This window comes from Hemicordylus capensis, chromosome 13, assembly GCF_027244095.1.
Source record: "Hemicordylus capensis ecotype Gifberg chromosome 13, rHemCap1.1.pri, whole genome shotgun sequence".
Taxonomy (NCBI): domain Eukaryota; kingdom Metazoa; phylum Chordata; class Lepidosauria; order Squamata; family Cordylidae; genus Hemicordylus; species Hemicordylus capensis.
In genome coordinates this window covers 3,446,620-3,462,422 of record NC_069669.1, presented here as the reverse complement: position 1 = coordinate 3,462,422, position 15,803 = coordinate 3,446,620, and the positions used below count along the sequence as shown (strand labels likewise).

Below are 15,803 nucleotides of genomic sequence, written 5' to 3'. Positions count from 1 at the left end.
AATAGAACACACACACCCCTGTGAAACTGATGGGAGACTAGATTACTCTGGGGAGAGTCTGGTAGGTGAGAGGCTTAGCCGTACCCAGGGGGTGATGTTAAGTCAGGACTCTCCTAGCTACTCTCAGCAAGTTGCAGAGTTTATGACAGTGGGAATAATATGGAGACATCTAGTGGCAACGGAAGGAAAATATATTTGCCTATATTTTCAAGACATTCATTTGTCTGTCATATATGTCCACCAAAATCAGCATATTGGGAAGTTCCCATCATGTTGAAACTTCACTTTCCACATAGCTGAAGATGTGTTTAGCAAGACCTAGGAAATTCTACTTGCTGTCTCTATCACTTGTATTTTTAAGACATTTGTCTGGATCTGGGTGAAAGCCGGAATGGGCCGGAATAACCCCATAAAAACCACACTGGGTCCCAAAACCAGAGGGATGTGTTATAAACCCTGGAGAATATTTCAGCACTGAAATAATTCCAATATTACACTTTTATTATGTATTAATAAAACCCCTTCAGAACCAAAAATGGACCAGAACACCCCGGGATGGCCTGGGGGTATATTGCACATTTATTAACCTCTTCAGAGCCAGAATGGTGGAACGGCTTGAATCAGCCCAGAACAGGCACCCAACTGTCTTTCAACCAGTTTCTTGATTCTATGACTATTGTAGGTGCTATATAATTTTATAAGATATTGATCTATTTACAAATAAGGAATACATGCTCTGATATATTTCAAGGATCTTTAATTGTTCCAAAGATGTAACATATTAGTAATTTGGGGGTTTTTTTCCAGGCTGTTTCAGGCCATTGCTTCATTCCAATCCATTTTTGGCACTAAAGGGGTGCATAAAAGGACAAGACTGGAAATGTGTCAGTGCTACAATCTTCTGCTGTGGTGTCTGTAGCCTAGTCCACTGTGTTTGGGATGCAGCCTGACAGTTTGCGAGGGCGGCAGGGCGGGAGGATGTTCCAGGAGGGTTGCACCATTCCTGCCCATTTTGGGCACGGTAGGGTCCACCTAGGAAGATAGGAAGCTGCCATATACTGAGTCAGACCCTTGGTCTATCTTGCTCAGTATTGTCTTCACAGACTGGCAGCGGCTTCTCCAAGGTTGCAGGCAGGAATCTCTCTCAGCCCTCTCTTGGAGATGCTGCTAGGGAGGGAACTTGAAACCTTCTGCTCTTCCCAGAGCGGCTCCATCCCCTGCTAAGGGGAAGATCTTGCAGTGCTCACACTCCTAGTCTCCCATTCATATGCAACCAGGGCAGACCCTGCTTAACTAAGGGGACAAGTCATGCTTGCTACCACAAGACCAGCTCTCCTCCAATGTTGCAGCGGGGAAATGACTTGCCTTTGGGGCCAAAGTCCAGGGCCTCCATGGGGTGTGTGTGTGTGCAAATCCTCTTCAGTCTGTCAAGGGTGGTGTGGTCACCTGCATTGCTTCAGGCGGCCCAGTGTGATTATGACCTGTGCTGGGTGCTTTAGAGACAGAGGTGGGGGTGGAGGAGGGGGGAAGAGATATGTGGGATGGACATATGTTAAGTTGCGTGTTGAAATGTTTCTGCCGATGCATATTTGCATAAACATACCTGTTTTAGATTCTTACATTCTTGTGATTTCAGTTGCTGTTTGCACACTCAAGAACCCACATGTTTAAAATACTGTCTGTGTCACAGTGTAAGAGGGTGTAAGTATAAGAGCTTAACGGGGTGGGCGGGGCTCCAAAGGCCTTTAGGGCCAGGCTCCAGAATTTTTTTATTTATTATCGACACATACCGCCCACTCCAAAGACTCTGGACGGTGTACAAAAACATGCAAAGCAAGACAGCATCAAAATTACATTCTAAATTAAAAACTAAAGTAACTAACAAAAAGGGGGGGAAACACCAAATAGGTAAACTACAGGGCAAAAGCCTGGCGAAAAAGAAAAGTCTTCAACAGAGATTTAAAAATCAATCAGGAAAGATTTTTCTTATTGAAAAACCAATAAGAAGGACCTCAGCGCACTTCTGTCGGGGTGGGGCTGGGCGGTGGGTCGGGGTGCAGGCGGGGCCTGGGGAGGCCCCCCACCCCCGGGGGCTGCTAACTTTCTCGCTGAGATTTGCACCCCATGCATTGGGCCTCTGCTATGGGGCTCTACAGTCCGAGCCCCGCCCCCTCCCCCGCCGCCCCCGCTCATTGGCCCTTTGTCCTGCTCCGGGCTGCTAGGATCTGGCCGGTCCCCGCCCCCGCCAGGGGCCAACCAGAACCCAGGAAGAGGGTGGAGAAGCGCTCAGCCAGCAAGCTTGTCCCTCGCGGTGCGCCGTCCGCTTCCCGTTGCTAGGGCGCGCGCCGAGCCATCCCTTAGCAACGGGCCCAATGGCGGCCGCCGCCGCCCACCCCACCATCTTCCTCCTCCTGGTCAACGGGCAGATCGAGAGCGCGCAGGTGAGTGAGGGGCGGGGAGGGAGCCCCCCCTGCGCGGAGCGAGCGAGCGAGCGAGCTGCTCCCGCCCCCCTTCCACCCCCCCCCGGAGGTCGGCAGGGTCTCTCCCCACTCCCTGCCTGGGGGAGTCCCGCAGGCAGAGAAGAGTCTCCCTTCTCCCAGGAGGCGCTGCTTCCCCAGCGGGGTTCGGTGGCCGCCTATCCCGCCCCGCCAGGCAGGGACGGAGCAAGGGAAGCGCGCTCCCCGCCCAGTCGCCCTGCTGGGAAAACCCTCCCTAGGCGAACAGAAGGGCTGCCTTGGCCTTGCAGCCATTCACTCTGTGTGTGTGTGTGTTGTGGGCACTTGTATGGACACACCTCTTTGGGGCCGGGTCGTAGGGTTGTTGCCAGCCTTCCAGGCGGAGGTGCACCCGAATCATTTTGGAGCCAGGACCCAAAGGCCGCCACCACCAGCAGCCCCCCCCCCCCCCGCAAGTGAAGCATCCTCCCCCTAGGCGCGCACATCCTGTTTTTTAACACGTGGGTCGGTTCTTGAGAGCACAGACAGCAACTGAACTCACAAGAATGCAAGAAGGCAGAATGCAAGGTCTTGCTGATAACCTATAAAGCCCTTAACAACTTGGGCCCTGGGTATTTAAGAGGACGTCGTCGTCTTCACCATGAGCCCCAGGTATATTGGTGCCAATATGCATGAGCAGAAACATTTCAACACATAGCATATTCCCACCCCACATCCTTCTTTCCCCACCCCTCCCTCTGGCTCTAAAGCAAAGGTCACACTCAGCTGCCCAGCACAGTGCAGACCAGCAGCACAGCATGGCGACCACACCACCTGGGAGAGACTGAAGAGGATTTGGGGGGGCCCAGGGGGTGTGGAGGCCCTGGACTTTGGCCCGGAAGTCCAGGGGTAAGAGCATCTCTGCTTCCAGGGTATTCGAGCCGGAGTCTCCAGGAACTGACATCCATCTCCAGTTGGCTGTTGAAAGGAACCCTGGAGATCTGAGTGGTGAATTGTATTGTGCAAGTTTGCAAACCTTTGGATTAATGCACAGAACCATGTGGAATGATGTACAGTGCCATTTTTCCTTTCAGTTCCCAGAATTTGATGACCTCTACTGCAAGTACTGCTTTGTGTACGGGCATGACTGGGCTCCGACTTCGGTGAGTGTTTCTTCCAGCCGCCGTGACTTAATTAGTTTTGCCTTGATTTGTTTGAACTACAGCTCTGCATTGCTCCCAACAGTCTGGTTGCATTTCTTGATGTTGTATAGAGCAGGAATTCTCAACGTTGGGTCCTCAGATGTTATTGGACTTCACCTCCCATAATCCCCAACCAAAGGCCACAGGGGCTGGGGATTATGGGAGTTGAAGTCCAATAACATCTGGGGACCCAACATTGAGAATCCGTGGTATAGAGGATGGGTCTATCAACAGCTACTACCCATAATTTATTTATTTATTTATTGTTAACTTTGTTTATGTCTTGTGTGGATTCAGTCTCTGTTTATTAGCCCACATCCAACCCATCACGGCCTCCAGTCTCCAATTCAGGACATCTACTGCCTCCCTAGGATCAGGTGACAAGGGGGTTAGGTTCTGGAGTCTCTTGTATTCTGCTAGTAATAGTATTCTACTAAGCCCCTCCTGTAGTCTGCTTAGTAATAGCTAAGTAGAACCTTCACATTCAAAGCCAGTATATCTTTGAATATAGTCATGCTCCAAGAGGAAAGAGGTGTGTTCCTGGCCCTTTTTCACTCTAGACTCAAAAGTGAGAACAGCTAAGATCAGCCTCAAAGTAAGGGAGGAGGTTATTTCATCACTTTAGTCGTCCTGACTCTCTGCATCCAGCCAGTTCACTCTCCATGGGAACGTCCGGCTCCCACACTCAAGATCAGCCTTCATCATTGGCTGCCTTGGCTTAGATGCCCTAGTACAAAGATAACAGAGCTTAAAGCCTACTCCAAGTCCTGCCCCCTCCCTGGTCTTGCTTCTTGCCACACCCAACATGGCTGCCCTACTCAAGCTGATCCTTGCAGCTCTCTGTCTCACATGCTCAACCCCACTGGGCCCTCACCCCCACTCCCTTCAGGGGAAGGCAGAAGCCCAAAAGAAGGGATGTGCACTCCCCGCTGGACTCTACAGGGCCACACAGGCAACCAAGTAACGCAGCATCCCGACAAATACCAAATGTCGAGGATAAAAAACAGGGGAAAACAATTGCTTTTATGCCTTGCTTTGTGGCCCTCCAGTCTTTGGAAGCTTCTTAAAAACTTCTTAAAGGTTTTTTAAAAACCAAACAATTTTTCTAGAAAAATGACAAAGTCTCCCTGCTGCTTATTTTTAGGGCTTGGAAGAAGGAATCTCACAGATCACTTCTAAGAACAGACACATCCAGCAAGACCTGGTGTGGAATTTTCCAATCGACATCACTTTCAAAAGCACCAACCCGTTTGGCTGTAAGTAAAGCAGAGGATCCTGAAGCCCAATCCATACATGATGTTGTACAAGTGTATAGATGTCTGTATAATCATATATGTCTGAGAATGACGGTATCTGTGTTCATGTTAAAGTGAACTTGGGTACAGGCCCCTCGAATGCATAGTACAGATGGAAATCTCACTAGAACCAGGGGTCATCCAATGAAATTGATGGCCGGGAAATCTAGGACCAACAAAAGGAAGTACAGGCAGACCTTATTATCCGCAGTGCCAATATTTACAGATTCACATATCCACTGTTGAGAAATAATTCCCCAGCCTTGGCATTCGCAGTTGCGTGTCTTGCATATCCGTGGTTTTTGTCATGAGCCTCCAATGCTCTTAACTAGCTGTGCTCTTCCTGCATGTGCTCTTTGGGTTGAGAAAGGAGTCTGGAATTGGTTGGAGGATTGTTTTGGTGGCATGTTGTGTGTTTTTTTGGGCGGGGGGGCTGGGGTGCACAAAATATTTAGCTGAACTTGAACTTGATGCTGTGGCACAAAATATTTAGCTGAACTTGAACTCTGATGCTGTGGTGCCTCTGAAATGCAAACCCCCAAATTCACCTTGACCTTTGCGAGGTGAGGAAACCACCCCTTGGGTGTTCACCTGAACTGTCTCTGATGTTGTGATGCCTCAAATGCTGAACTTGACCTGCTTCATGCTGGGATGCCTCTGAAGTGCTGAACCTGAACTTGAACTTTACGGGTGAGGGAACTAGCCCTTGGGTGCTTATGGGAACTGTCTGTCATGCTGTGATGCCTCCCTGGCCAACCGGACGACCAGTGAGGCCTGGGGTTCGTGCTGCTATGTGCGGGATGACAACAGCAGGGTGAAGGTTCTTTGATCTTACATTACTCCACTATATTGTACTATATGCATTCCCTGGGGGGTGGGGCTGGGTGCAGCTAGAGAGTGAGAGAGCATCATATCCAAGGTGGCCAAGACACGCTGTGGTGCTGTGTAAACCACACCTGTTGGTGGGGCTGTATGACTGTCTGGCAAGGAGGGGTTGCCCAACTGCCAGCCCTGCTAACTGAGCAAAGAGGCACCTTTTTTATTTAAAGTGGCGATTCTCTTTATTTAGCAGGGGGAGAGCATCCCCCTATCCAGGCTATCCATCCCCAGCACAGCACCCCTCCAGTGGCTGTTGTTGGTGTCTATCTTATGTTTCTTTTTTAGAATGGGAGCCCTTTGGGGACAGGGGGCCATTTTATGTATGTATATCTCTGTAAACCGCTTTGGGGAACTTTTTGTTGAAAAGTGGTATATAAATATTTGCCGTTGTCATCCAGAGGCCCAGCCTGACACAGGCATTCCTGCACAGGACTTAGAATGAACCAGCCCATGGTGCCTGTAGCTTTGTGTCCCTGCAAAGTTGAGGGCTGCAGTTGGGTGGTTGTTAAAGACTATGGCAAAAGGGGGAGGGCAGACCTGCCCGCTTGTTGCTAGTTGATCCCAGGCCCCTGTGCAGCCGCCTTGCTGAATCCAAGCAGTTCTGGGTCTAGGCAGTGCCTGGGTGGAAGACTGCCTGAGACCCCATAAAAGCTGCCCAGAGTGGCTTGGAGAAGCGCTGTAATAAAAAATAAGTTGCTGAAGCTGATCTACTGTGGAGCAATTGTCCACCCCCATTCAAAAATGAGAGCATTGTAGTCAGTTTATGACCAAAGTTTATTGTCCATTTCTTTCTCTCAGGGCCTCAGATAGTCATAAGTGTCTATGGCCCGGATTTTTTTGGGAACGACGTGGTTCGAGGTTACGGAGCGGTTCACATTCCTTTCACACCAGGGAGGTGAGGTCATGATTGCTTGCTTTACCATTTACCTTATTTAATTTGCATGCCATTGCTGTTACTTTCCAGAAATCAAGAGCCCAGATCAGGAGAAGGAAGCCATTAGGGCAGTGGTTCTTAACGTAGAGTCTGCCAAATGGTGCTGAACTACAACTCCCAGCATCCCCAGACACAATAAATTGTTGCTGGGGTTGCTGAGAGTTGTAGTTCAGCAACATCTGGGGCACTGTAGGCAACTCCCCATAGGTTTTCTGAATTAAAAGTATGTTGATGGGACCCAGGCTCGTGGCTTATGTGGAATACCATAAACTCTTATTATTTAATGCAAGGGTTCTCCATGTTGGGTCCCCAGATGCTGTTGGACTACAACTCCCATCATCCTGCACCCATTATGCCCGAGAATAATGGGAGTTATTACTCCAAAAACAACACTGGGGGTGGGGGCAGGAATGATGGTGAAATGATGATGAATGAAAGTGAAATCACTTTCAGCAGGAATATTTGGGCTCTTGATCTTTGCTGCAATTAGGGGTAGAATGACGCTGTCTTTAAACGCTCTAGGGCTTCTCATGTTAAAGCTGTGGAGAAGATGTGTCCTCCTCCCTGCCAAAGGAGCGGACGTGGGAGGGTGGGGTGATTGAAGATGAGCAGAATTCTCTTTAAGCCTGGGCAGCTTGGCAAAAATTGGATTGAGTCCAGATCTACCGATCTGGGGTGGCAGTTTAAGCGTTGGCTCAGAGAGTTAGTAATCGCTTTACAATAAGACCATCTCTGAGCATTAATGGGGTAGCACCTGGGAGGTTTGAAGTACACGCGTCAATTTATGAATGGATTGTGTTTGACAGTCCAGCGTGTGTCTTGTGTGTGATTTTGGCTGAGGTCCTGACTGGAGATGAGGAGGGAGCTGCCTGGACATTGCTGGAGGCTGTTTGGAATTTTAATTGTATATTTGTGTAGCACAGAAGTATCGAAGGCATGTCTGAGCTCATCTCCTTTTGTTGAGATTGTGTTTAAAAGCCCTAAGATTTGTATAATTCTTTCTGCTGTAAGTAGGCAGGCATCTCCTAAATATTTTGGTAGGGATCCACAGGAGTGGCTGCAGGAACTTCTGGCTCTCTTAGAACTCTGCTCCAGGTGAATTTTCCAACCAGAGTTCTTAGATAGCGAAGGAGATGTCGGGTGTAATGCAGCCTCCCTTGTAGCAGACTCCTTGGGGGATGAGGAAGGGTTCACCATGCCCAGGGCTGTCAATCTGTTCTTGGTAGGGAGCGTAAAGGCTCCCTACTCATGGCTTCTGTTAGTAGGGAGGTAGAAGTCAATCCTCATCTGCTTCCCTCCCTTGGCTGGTTGGTCATTTGGGCAGTTGCTATTTTTTCTCTTCACGCTTTTGTCATGGTTAAGGTTTGTGTAGCTTTGGCTTGAGAATTTCAGCTCCAGTGAAGAGCAGTCCAGTTTAAAGGCAGGAGCTCCTGTTTAGTGCTGCTGGCTAGTCGGCATCGTGGCCCCTCTCCCCATTTTAAAAATTAAAATGAATGAACGAATGGAAGCTGACTCCAAGGCACAGGAAATAAGTCTGCCCAGGGTGCTGTCATGTCAGCAGACACTCGGCAAAGCCACACTTCCTCCCATCTTATCTTCATCTGCTCGTCTGTGGGCTCTCTCCACACATCAGAATCCTACTCTGCAGAATGACGGAGTATCCCAGGAAAACATTTTAGAAAGTGCAACTACTTTTGGATACAGGATGTAAGCTCCATTCGCAAAGACAAAACCTGAAAAATTCCACTTGCTGTATGAACAGCGTCTTGAGTCCAGTACTGAATTTGGGCTAAATCCTGCCCTTATATGAACACACCCCAAGCCTCAGCACTGTAAAAACCCCATGCAGAAAAGCTCAGGCAGAGCACTGCAAAATATTTTGTTGTTATGATTACAGGCTAGAATCCAATGATACTTCCCTGCCATGGTATGTGTGGTATTTTCTAGCAGTGGGATGGGGGAAGCATGGGGTATCCTTACTTCATAGTGTTTCTACTTAAGCCAAGGATTCCTAACTTGGATCCCTAGATGTTGTTGGATAACGGTTGGCCAACGGTTGGCCATTGCGTCTGGGGATGATAGGGGTTGTAGTTCAACATCTGGAGACTCAAATTGAGTCAGAATTGCAACAAATTTACTTTAAACCTTTAAATTTGCATTTGGTCTTGTGGCAGCGAGCATGAATTGTCCCCTTTGCTAAGCAGGGTCTGGCTTGGTTTGCATTTGGATGCATGGCTACATGTGAGCACTGTTTGAATGACTTAGGGAATAGGGCATAGTTCATTGGAAGAGCATCTGCATGCTTACATGCAGAAGATCCCAGGTTTGATCCCTGGCAGCATCTCCAGGTGGGCTGGGAAAGTGTCTGCCCCAAACCTTAAGAGAGCCACTGCCAGTCAGTGTTGACAATTCTGAGCAAGATGAACATACAGAGTCAGTAAACTTCCTGTGTTCCTATAATTTTCAAATTTGATAGTCAATTCTTTTTCAGCCATAAAAGGACCATCCCAATGTTTGTTCCTGAATCTACATCCAAGCTGCAAAAGTTTACAAGGTACTGAAAGAAAGTATCAGGGTGGGTAAATCTCTAATGGAGAGTTTGGCTGTAGATTAAGTTGAGTTTACTTTCCTTGTTTGGCCAGTCATCGGAGTTGTGAGGGACTTGGTTTGCTATAGCAGTGGGATAAGTGTCTCCACTCTGCAGGTAACATCACTTGTGAATCCAGAGTTCTGTGCAGTAGTCGAATGTACATGCTTCCTCATTTTTAAGGGGAGAGGAACTGTGTATATGGGGCCTTGGTGATGCACCCAATTTATAAAAGATGTTCCCTACATGGCCCACCTCAGCTTTGGCCATTGTGGCTGGGGATGATGGGAGTTGTGATTTGGGAACCCCCTGGGGTCTTTGGCAACCTGGCAGGATATGGAAGGTTCTGCATACTGGACAGTAGAGCTGCCTTTGAGTGACTGGACAACAGAATGACCCTCCTTTGCCTCTTCTCCCAGCTGGCTCATGGGAAGACGACCAGAGTTCACTGACCCCAAGGTGGTGGCGCAGGGAGAGGGTCGAGAAGGTAGGAGTTGCTTATTTCTTCAAAGCTTCTCTCTTGGTCAAAGGCTCTCAGGGGTGCTGGGGAAGAACATGCCCTTTCCTAGGGTAGAGTGTGCTCTGGGAATCAAGGCTGGGTTCCTCTTTGTCTCTGTCTGTGTCTGAACAGCCAGCTGTAGGTCAGGCCCCTCACAAAGGAGAGTGAGTCCAGCTCCTCCAGCCCAAGGGCAGCAGCTGAGATGGAGACAGAGGTGTTGCCAGCATTAAAGGCGTGCTCTTTAAAGGGGCTGGTCCTACCCTTGAAGAGGGGAAGGGACTTAGTATCGAGGGTGGGAGTAAGAGGTGTTCATGGGTGGGACATAAATCCCACCAATTCTGGCTCATATACTGTTTTTGAAATAGATCCTGCAAGAGGATTAGGGAGGGATCGGATAGATGGGTAAGAAGGCAGAAACAGGGCTGCATTGTAAGCTGACTTGACCCCACAAGGCAGGGTCTATACTTAAGTAAATCTGTATGAACAGATGGCAGAGCCAAGCGGAAATGGGCACAAGCCCTGCTGGCAAAAAGCACCTCGTATGGCTCTTGTATTTCACAGGGAGAGGACACCTCAGCCCAGCGGTGGCTGTTGGTGATTGCAAGTTTGTTGCAGACAGGGGACCATCTTCTCATTTGCTTTCTTTTGTAAACGGCTTGTATTTATAAAGACCGTCATACGAGCCTTGGAAATTGCAGCCTCTTTCACAGAAACTGCCATTACTTTCTCCCCCATTAGATTTCCTAAATGCAATTGCAAGTAACCTGTAGATTATAGTACAGTAAGCAGCCTGTAGGTTTTAACCAAAGCATTTAAGGGGAGGGCCATAGCTCAGTAGTAGAGAGCATGCTTGGATGGAGACCCCCGCTAGCTCCAAGAGGATCTGTGAAAAACTCCCTATCTACTATTGTTAGATATGTTGGAATTGTGTAGTGAAACTGTCGTTAGGCTTCACTTTCTTTGTTGAGTCTGCCAAGCTGCTATAGCTGCTATCTTTACTAGGTTGTGTGTTATGAATGATGTGCAGAACATTTTGGACTTGAAATGGGCCATTACAAGGGTTTCAGGCTCAAAACACAACACCCTTCAAATGAAGGGCTTGTTTCGAGCTTCGAATGGAACGACCCCATTCCGAGCACCATTTCTGAGGTGTGTTTTTCCCTTGCTGACCGGTTTTGGCACTGGCTCTGATCTTCTTGGTTAGCTTAACATCATACAAATCAGCTTAACTGGATTTGTATGACAACAAGCCAACCAAGAAGCAGAGATTTACAGTATTATTTATTTTATTTATCTATTGCATTTTTATACCGCCAATTGGAAGCCAGTGCTAAAACCAGTGAGCAAGGGGAAAACAGGGCTCCAAAATGGCACCCAACACTCAAAACATTCTGGACATTTGCCTGTTTTTCCCTCGCTGACTGGTTTTGGGACTGGCTTCCAAGTGGCTTCCAAGTGTTATCATACAAAGCCAGTTAAGTTATGTTCCGAGCTTGGAATGGAATGCAAATCCTGTTCCATGCACATCCTTATTTGTTACTCACTGCACGTGCTTTGTGAGGAGCTCAACCATGTCTGTCTGCAGTTGTTCTGAGTGAAAACTGCACAAAATTTCATAACTACTAGTGTGTTAAACTAGGGGCATTCCAAAGCTTGGGAGTCTCTCCCCCCTCTTCCATGAGGTTGGACTCCAGCTCCCAAAGGCTTTTGTGGCAAGGGATGATAAGAGTTGTAATACAACATCTGGCAATCCAAAGTTGGGAACCTCTGAGGTAGACAGTAGAAGTTAGATATATACTCTGCATCTAAGGATTAGATCTAAGGATGCAAAACGAGAAGCTGCCATATACTGAGTCAGACCATAGGTCCATCAAGCTCAGTATCGTCTACACCACAGTTTCTCAACCACCGGTCCCTGGACCGCTACCGGTCCGCAAAGGGTTCAGCGCTGGTCCCTGGCTGGGAGTCACCCCCCCCCCAACAACTGCAATCAAGGCACTCACTTCCTCGGTTTTGCACATGGCACAGAAGAGGAGTATCATTGAGGCACAGAAAGGGAGTGCAGGTGGGCGGGCCTTCCTTGGGGGAGGGGGAGCAAGCACAAGTACCAAGGAGCGCTGAGGGAGGCAGCATGGTGCAGTAGAGAGGCAAGATACCATTTTGTGCATTCATGCAAAAGGGTAATTGGATGAATGACACTGGAATGAACCGACCCATTGACCCACGGACCCATTGACCCACCGACCCATTGACCCACCGACCCATTGACCCATTGACCCTTTGACCCACCGAACCTGGAGCACACACCAGTCTCCTGCTAATGGAGCAAAAAGACACCTCTTTAAAAGTGGTGATGATTCTTTTGATTGAAAGGGGGGAGTAACTGGCCCTATCCAGTCCCAGCACAAAATCCTTCGGGGGGGGGAGGGTCCTGGTACCCAATTTATGTATCTTTTTAGAGTGTGAGCCCTTTAGAAAAGTACTCAATGTATATCACTATATATTGTGAAAAGTGTGTGTGTGTGTATTCAGTGAAATGTATTTCTAGGCAGCATACCAGACCCAGCCAGGTGATCATGACCAAGCAGCATTGACACAAATGAGAGATGACTAAATTAATTTCAGTGGGTGGTCCTGACTAACGTGGTCTGGATCCGGCCCTGCAACTACACAACTCCACCTCCATCAAGACAGGGTTAAACTGTAGACTTTGGGCTCTACTGACAACTTACCCAGCTCTCCTCTCCTCACCTCCTTTTTGCTTTGCTTGACATTCAGCCTGATGAAGAGTTTTGGGGAATTCAAAAGCTTGCTTGTGTGTTGTTTTCATTGGCCCCATGTAGCTTTTGAATTTTTCTAATGGCCCAACATCCCTTGTCCATTGAGTAATCACAAGCACCCCCACCCCACACATACTGAAGACTTACTGGAGACATATCTGTTCACCCAGGCTTTTAGATTCAGTGGTTCTCAAACTTGGGTCCCCAGATGTTGGTGGACTTCAACTCCCATAATCCTCAGCCATAATGGCCAAATGCCATTATGGTTGTGGGTTATGGGAGTTTAAGTCCACCAACATCTGGGGCCCCAAGGTTGAAAACCCCTAATATTCCATGTTTGCAAAAGATTCCAAATTTAATGATTTTAATGCTCATATTATTTTAATTGTAAAGTGCCCAGAGATGCAAGTTCTGCTGGTCCGGGAAACTGTGCATGAAGAATGTAGTGGTCCTAGAATTTAGCGGTCCTTGACTCCAAAAAGGTTGAGAAACACTGGTCTACACCGACTGGCAGCGGCTTCTTCAAGGTTGGAGGCAGGAGTCTCTCTCAGCCCTACCTTGGAGCTGCTGCCAGGGAGGGAACTAGTGCATGCAAGCCTGCAGGCGCTCTTCGAGAGTGGCCCCTTCCCCCAAGGGAAATACCTTACAGTGCTCACATATTTCATATGTTCAGTCTTCTTCAGAAAGCCAACCAGTTCCACTTGCTTACGGTTACTTACTTGCTTCCTTCTAGTGACCAGGGTGCGGTCTCAAGGCTTTGTGACCCTCTCCTTTAACGTGGCGACGAAAGACATGAAGAAGCTGGGCTATGATGTGAGCCCTGCCAGCATGCACAGCTCATGATGTGAGCCTCTGCCAACATGCACACGTTCACTGAACCGAACATGAGGACTTCACGTTGATTCTGGCACCCACCTTGCCCGGTACTTGGATCAGGAGAACTATACATTAGTTCAGGCCCATCGGTTATGGGACTACATGTTTCATCATTTGACTGAAATGGCATCTTGCCCGTGACTAACAGCTGTTAGTCACATCATGCCAGAGGAACACAGTGGATGCCACTATTTCCGACCACAGCTGAGGGTGGCTGACATACCTTTGAATACCCCTGCAAACAAGCATGCCTGCCTGTAGACAAGCAACACGACTCTCTATAGCTTTCTCCTTGATGCCACAGTTTACCACGTGCAGGGAAGTCGTGTGTGCAGCTACCACATCAGCCTACATAATTTGGAGAGGGTCTCCAGCCCTCGCCAAGCTATTACTCAGCAGGAGGTTAATCTCCCAGTTATCCTTTGCAGGATTTCTCAGAGCATGACGACAGTTGTGAGAGAAACCCAACCGTAGGAAGGACTGACACAAATGCTACCTCCTGCCCCAGAGACAATGAGCCATGGACAAGGCTCCAGTGCCTGTCTTGCAAGGTCGTCTTCACACATTCCTGTTTTGTTCAGAACCATCCCCAAGCTAGGTCAAAAACAGCTGACCATCCACATTATTTCTAGACTGTTTATATCTTCTGTAGTCACCCAGCTTAAACCAGGGGTGTCAAACGGCGTCCCTCCAGCTCCCATCATGCCGTCACAGAGGGCAGCAGGCAGGGTTGATGGGTGTTCTAGGCCAACACCAGTGGGAGGGACGCAGCTTGACACCCCTTAAACTGTGACCCTTATAGAACTATGTACACGTTAGCACTGAACATGCACTAGGGGAGGGGGAGGGGAAGAGGGTCCTGTGTGGCCTTCTGCCTCTCGAACCCCAGCCTCATCCTATTTCTTTGCCCTTATTGGTGGGACTGCTCTAAGCTTGCCCTGCATCCTCAAGCTGAGGTAATTGGCTCTGGGGAAACATGGAATTAAGAACTGGATTCCTGCGAGATCACTGTCTGACCCTCAAAGGAGACGGTGTATTGTTTGAGACCATCTTGCAATAATAGAACCGAAAACATTTCTCAGACACAGTAGCATACTTTATTAAACTTACGCCTCTGTTTAAATATTTACTAGATCCAAGTGGATGCTTTTCTTGCTTCCTACTAACACATCCAGCATGCAGCCTAAAGAATCTGTTTTGTATTCACTTTTTGTACATTTTATTTAAATAAAAAATTTTCCCATTGCTTGTGGCAACTGTTGTCCTTATAAATATAGCTACAAGGCACAATCTCTCAGCTACTTGACAATACCTGCCAAATCTCTTTGCTGTTGCGTTTCATCCATGCAGAAGGAGGAGTCCTAAGGAGAAGAAGAGTGTGTTGTACTACTAGTTGGCAAAGTCTTGTGGAAATTTTGAAGCAAGGAAAATAAAAAAGTCACAGCTGAACTGGCAGATTTGAACCTGCCTGCATGCATACAGCCCGGCAAGAGAAGGCTTTCGCCTTACTGAGCTCTCCCAGCAGGGGGAGCCAAGAATCTAAAGCAAACAGTATCTCGCAGAACTCGACATGGAGTCCCCTCCCTAGTGGTTCAAAAGAAGGCAAGAGAGCTGAAATCTCACATTCTGAAGTGCTGGCCCACATCTGGGCAGAAGCACTTCACATCGGCAGCAAAATGTACAGATGCACATTAACAATCCAGCCCTGAACACTGCAGCAACTGGGGGCAGGGGAAATTAAAATGGATATTGTTTTTCTCCCTTTAGACTAGCAGCATATTTTGGAATAATATACAGCAATAAAGAATGTGAGGGGTGGCGGGAGGAGAGGAACCTGGCACGCTTCTGGAAGCTGCTCATGTCATTTCCTGGACAGGGAGGAAGGAAAGTTTGATGCTATCTGGATCAAACTGCATCTTTACAATTTTCAATAATTGTCTTAAAACACAAGCAAAAGGTATAGCAAGGAGATTTTTCCAGGCCTTGCTAAATGCACACTTGGCTATGTGGCAGGTGACATTTCAAGAAGGGGAGACACATCTGGGGAATTTTGCAAATTTCAGAAACATGGCAGAGAGATTGCCTTTAAAATAATAGGGACAGGAACAGCAAATAGGTATTCCTCGATGACATGGCAGGTGACGTTTTGACAAGGCTGGACCCTTTTGAGGGGAGGGGATTCAAAATCTGGGGAATTTTGGCAAATTTCAGTAATATGGCAGAGACACAATTGTCTTAAAATACGACAAGACAGGGATAGCAAGTAGGACTGGAATGCTATAGCAACTGGGCCAGATGATGATTTTCTCCCCCCAG

General features: G+C 48.0%; 1 protein-coding gene across 1 annotated transcript; it reads left to right on the top strand.

Moving 5' to 3' along the window:
- The first annotated feature begins 2,257 nt into the window (after positions 1-2,257).
- B9D1 (B9 domain containing 1) lies at positions 2,258-14,733 on the top strand. The gene is made up of 7 exons (XM_053276633.1): positions 2,258-2,441; positions 3,530-3,598; positions 4,782-4,893; positions 6,610-6,706; positions 9,237-9,299; positions 9,752-9,819; positions 13,345-14,733. The coding sequence occupies exons 1-7, from the start codon at positions 2,373-2,375 to the stop codon at positions 13,452-13,454; spliced, it is 588 nt and encodes a 195-aa protein (XP_053132608.1). The 5' UTR covers positions 2,258-2,372; the 3' UTR covers positions 13,455-14,733.
- The last annotated feature ends 1,070 nt before the right edge of the window (positions 14,734-15,803 follow it).